Raw genomic sequence first — 4,060 nt, 5'->3', positions numbered from 1 at the left:
AAGAAACCTAAAGGGAGGTTGGACATGTACCCAAGAGTTAGGTGCAATAGTTAAAATTATAAATGCAAGATTTCCTGCAATTCCAAACCCCAGCACCTGTCATCTAATGGGCCTACAGACTCCAAATGGTTCACAGCAGACACCTTCACTCTGCTGTCTCTGGTACCCAGGTGATAAGCAGAGCCAACACTGTTGCCTTCTGATAAATCAGCAATAAACCCAGACTGGGAATCTACAAGTGTGCCCTGAAACCCCACATCACCCCTCTCAGGCATCACGCCAAGACCTCTCAACCATGCAATGTCCTAGAAATGCCTCTCACTCAATTTGCAACTGATTTGTTTTATGGTCTCCTACCGCACAGGATTCTAAACTAGTTTTTCTTCCCCTTTAACAGTAGGTGGCAAATGAGAGCCATAAGACCTCCCTGGATAAACTTGAGTTCTCTGCAGAAGAAATCCATTATGCCTGGAGCAGTGGCACATGCCTGTAATCCCAGCAGCTCGGGAGGCTGAGGCAGTGAGATTGCAGGTTCAAAGCCAGTCTCAGCAAAAAGTGAGGCACTAAGCAACTCAGTGAGACCCTGTCTCTAAATAAAATATAAAATAAGGCTGGGGATGTGGCTCGGTGGTCGAGTACCCCTGAGTGAAATCCCAGTACACCCCCCCCCAAAAAAAAACAAGGAATAAAGAGAAAGTCTATTACGTAGGTTATGCTCTGATTATGCAGGAAATTTCCCTCTTACCTGAAGAAGACAAGACATCCCAGGTCTCCCTAAACCCAGAACTGAGATAATTAAGAGGTTTCTCTTCCATCTCTAAGATTCAAATCCTCTATGATATTGTAACCCAGCTTTTATAATTTCTCTCTAAAAGTTTCTTTCAGTACTTGGGATGGAACCCTGAGGCTCTCTAGGACTGAAATACAACCTCAGTCCTTTTAATAATTTTATTTTAAGGTAGGGTCAGTTGCCTCAGCTGCTCCAACAGAATGACACAAAACTAAAAGCCCAGCAACTCAGGAGGCTGAGGCAAGAGGATCAGCAGTTCAAGGCCAGCTGCAACAATTTAGGGAGACCCTGCCTCAAAAAATAAAAAGGACTGGGAATGTGACTCAGTGGTAGTGCACCCCTGGGTTCCATCCCCAGCACCATAAATGACCAAATAAATTGCACTTGCTATACCCGGCCACTGGTGATGTCAGAGAAGGAGATGCTGGAGAGTGACCGAGGGACCTCAGGGTCTGGTCTCCTGTTTAGTCCTGAAGGATGGACTCATCACCACCCACACAGAAGCAGAGGGCTAAACAGGGGTCTGTGGTCTGCAGAACTCTGCTGGGAAGCCAGGTGGTGGGGAGAGGAGCTAGTGAGGTGGGTGTGAGGTTCCTTCCCGGGGAGGCCTGTCCAGCGAAGGTGGTGAGAAGCAGGGTAGAGGGGAGGGTGCTGAAGGAGGGAAGCCCCCACACCTGCACCTTGTAACAGGGAAGCTCTGTGCTCTCCAGCAGGGAGCAGAGAGCCACCTCCAATGCCCCCCTGGGGAAGGCTGCTCTGAGCCTCAGGTGGTGATTCGAACTTGAGGGTGAGCAGCAGGGATGGAGGCCTTGCAGATGGTGGACCTACCTGGTGTAAGGCTTACCCTGAAATGGGTGATGTGAATGAGCAGATTCTGCAACAGGCAGAATCCTGGGAGTTGACCATCATCAGGGGTCAGGGTGACCTTGGGCTTGGGCCACTTTGTCTTCTCCCACCTTGACATTGCTCCTCAGAATTAACTGCCTGGTGTCTCCTTAGGCAACCCTTCCCACCAGACCCTCTCAATTACTAACTCGCTGTACTTGGAATCAGAGTTGAAGCATCTGTCCCTGGGCCTGGGTATCAGACAGCTGAATCTTGATGACATCAAAATTTAAAGCCAGGTGTGGAGGTGAACACCTCTATTCCTAGTGGCTCAGGAGACTGAGGCAGGAGGATCAGAAGTTCGAAACTAGCCCCAGTGACTTAGATCCTCAGCAACTTGGCAAGACCCTGTCTCAAAATAAAAAAGGAAGTGGACTGGGGATGTAGGTCTGTGTTAGAGCACCCCTGGGTTCAATTCCCAGTCCCCCTTCCTCCAAAAGATGTCCAGTTTAAGTCTTGTGCCCCTCCAAGTTCTGCTACAGAAAGGTCATAGCTACTCTGCAGACCCTGGAATTGCAGACTGTAAGGTCATGGACTCGCAGCTCCATGCCACCCGCCTTCCCTGAGCCGATGCTCCCAGCTCACCATGTTCAGGTTGTATGGTGCCTCCCCACATCAGTCCTGGAGAACCACCTGCTGCACTGTGCCAGGCTGAGCCAGTTAAGCCTAGAGCATGTGCCCCGCCCCTCTGGAGACCAATCAGTGTCCTACTCTCCATGTTGATGGTTTGGCCCGCTTCGTGCTAAGCTGATGGGGATACTGAGGGGACATTAGGCCTCCCCTGAACATCTGGATCTGTGTCCCCTCCTGTGCTTACTGGGTAGACAGGAGCCCTTTAACCTGGTGCAACTGGATGTTTCATGGCTCAGGTCCCTGTCAGGAAGTAGCTGTGCCGCTACTGTGTGCCTTCCCAGTCAGGTGCATAGGAAAAGCTTTCCTCTGGGCACTTAGAGATGAAACTTAGCATGTAGCTGCACATGCAGAGTACACAGAACCCTGGCTTCAGGGTAGCTGGGAAAAGACTGAGGTGAAGAATTCCCCCCTTCCTGGGGTGGGAATAGAACTCCGCCTTCCTGCCCGCTAGGTAAACACACTACCCCTGAGCTGCATTCGCAGCCTCAGCAAGTTAGCCAGGCCCTCAGCAACTTAGTGAGAACCTGTCTGAAAATGATAAAAATTGAGGGCTAGGGATGTGGCTCAGTGGTAGAGCACCCCTGAGTTTCATCCCTAGTATCAAAAATTTGTTTCAGCGGCTGGCCGGCGGGCAGGCTTGGCTTGTCCCTTCCATCTGGCTGGCGGCAGGGAGGCGGTGTGACGCCTGCAGCCCACAGCCCGCCCTTGGAGGCTTTTTCCTGGACACCCTGCTCGCCCCGCCGTGGCCCCGCTCCCGCTACCATGGCGGTCGTGGCCAGTGCCCGCTACGTGAGTGCCCAGGGTCAGGCGCACCGGCAGCAATTCAGCTCCTGGAACGACTACCTGGGGCTCGCTATGCTCATCACCAAGGCGGTGGATGGCGAACCGCGCTTCCGGCTGCGCCCTGGCGAGGACTGTGGTGGCGGCTCTCCGCCCTCTTCGTCGTCCTTGTCCTGTTGCTCCCCCCACACGGGGGTCGAGCCCGGGCGTTGGGGCCGGCCGACTACGACAAGGACTACGACGAAGACAACGACAGCGATGAGCCGGGGTCCTGGGCCGCTTCCTGGGGGTCGCGCTGGAGCTACACGCGCTGGAGCTATGCGCATGCCCCGTCGAAAATGGTCTGCTGGAGGAGCGCTTCACCGAGCTGAGCCCGTCGCCATTGCGCCGCCAAGGTGCTGCTGGGCTGCGTGCCCGCCGCCGCCACCCCCCACCACAGGTGACGCCGCGGGAGGAGCTGGCCCCGGCGTGGGCGGCTGAGCCCAGACTGCAAGCTACCTCGGGGACCGCCGCCGCCTGGCTGCTCAAACCCGAGCTGCAGGTGTGCGTGTTCTGCGGGAACAACAAGGAGGCGGTGGCTCTCTACACCACCCACATCCTGAAGGGCCCCGACGGGAGAGTGTTGTGCCCGGTTCTGCGTGGCTACACGTGCCCCCTATGAGGCGCCAGCGGCGACAATGCGCACACCATCAAGTACTGTCTGCGCGGCCCTAGGGACAACCTGCCAGGCAGGAAGCTGCGCTGAAGGCCCAGCGTCCAGTCTGCCGGCACCTGATGCTACTGCATTCGCTGCCTGCCCTCCGTTTTGTTCTGCGAAAGGTCTTTCCCTGTTCATTGGGGAGATGCGGAGCTGTCAGCACAGGCTCAACCTGGAACGTCGTGAAGTCGGCTGTGCAGAGTACTTCTGTCAAGCAGATTGAGACTAGACGCTGATTTTTTTTTTTTTTTTTTTTTTTTTTTTTTTTTTTTTTT

At 54.3% G+C, this 4,060-nt stretch overlaps 1 protein-coding gene across 1 annotated transcript; it reads left to right on the top strand.

The window, feature by feature from the left end:
• The first annotated feature begins 1,640 nt into the window (after nt 1-1,640).
• Nanos1 (nanos C2HC-type zinc finger 1) lies at nt 1,641-4,042 on the top strand. Its single transcript, XM_048797700.1, is given in 4 exon segments — nt 1,641-1,704; nt 2,907-3,293; nt 3,296-3,358; nt 3,361-4,042. Coding segments are annotated over 4 exon segments (987 nt in total). The 3' UTR covers nt 3,834-4,042.
• Nucleotides 4,043-4,060: the final 18 nt, after the last annotated feature.

Source organism: Marmota marmota, unplaced genomic scaffold (genome assembly GCF_001458135.2).
Source record: "Marmota marmota marmota unplaced genomic scaffold, marMar, whole genome shotgun sequence".
Taxonomy (NCBI): domain Eukaryota; kingdom Metazoa; phylum Chordata; class Mammalia; order Rodentia; family Sciuridae; genus Marmota; species Marmota marmota.
Note: the sequence above shows the minus strand (reverse complement) of the source record. Positions and strands in the feature narration are given on the sequence as shown.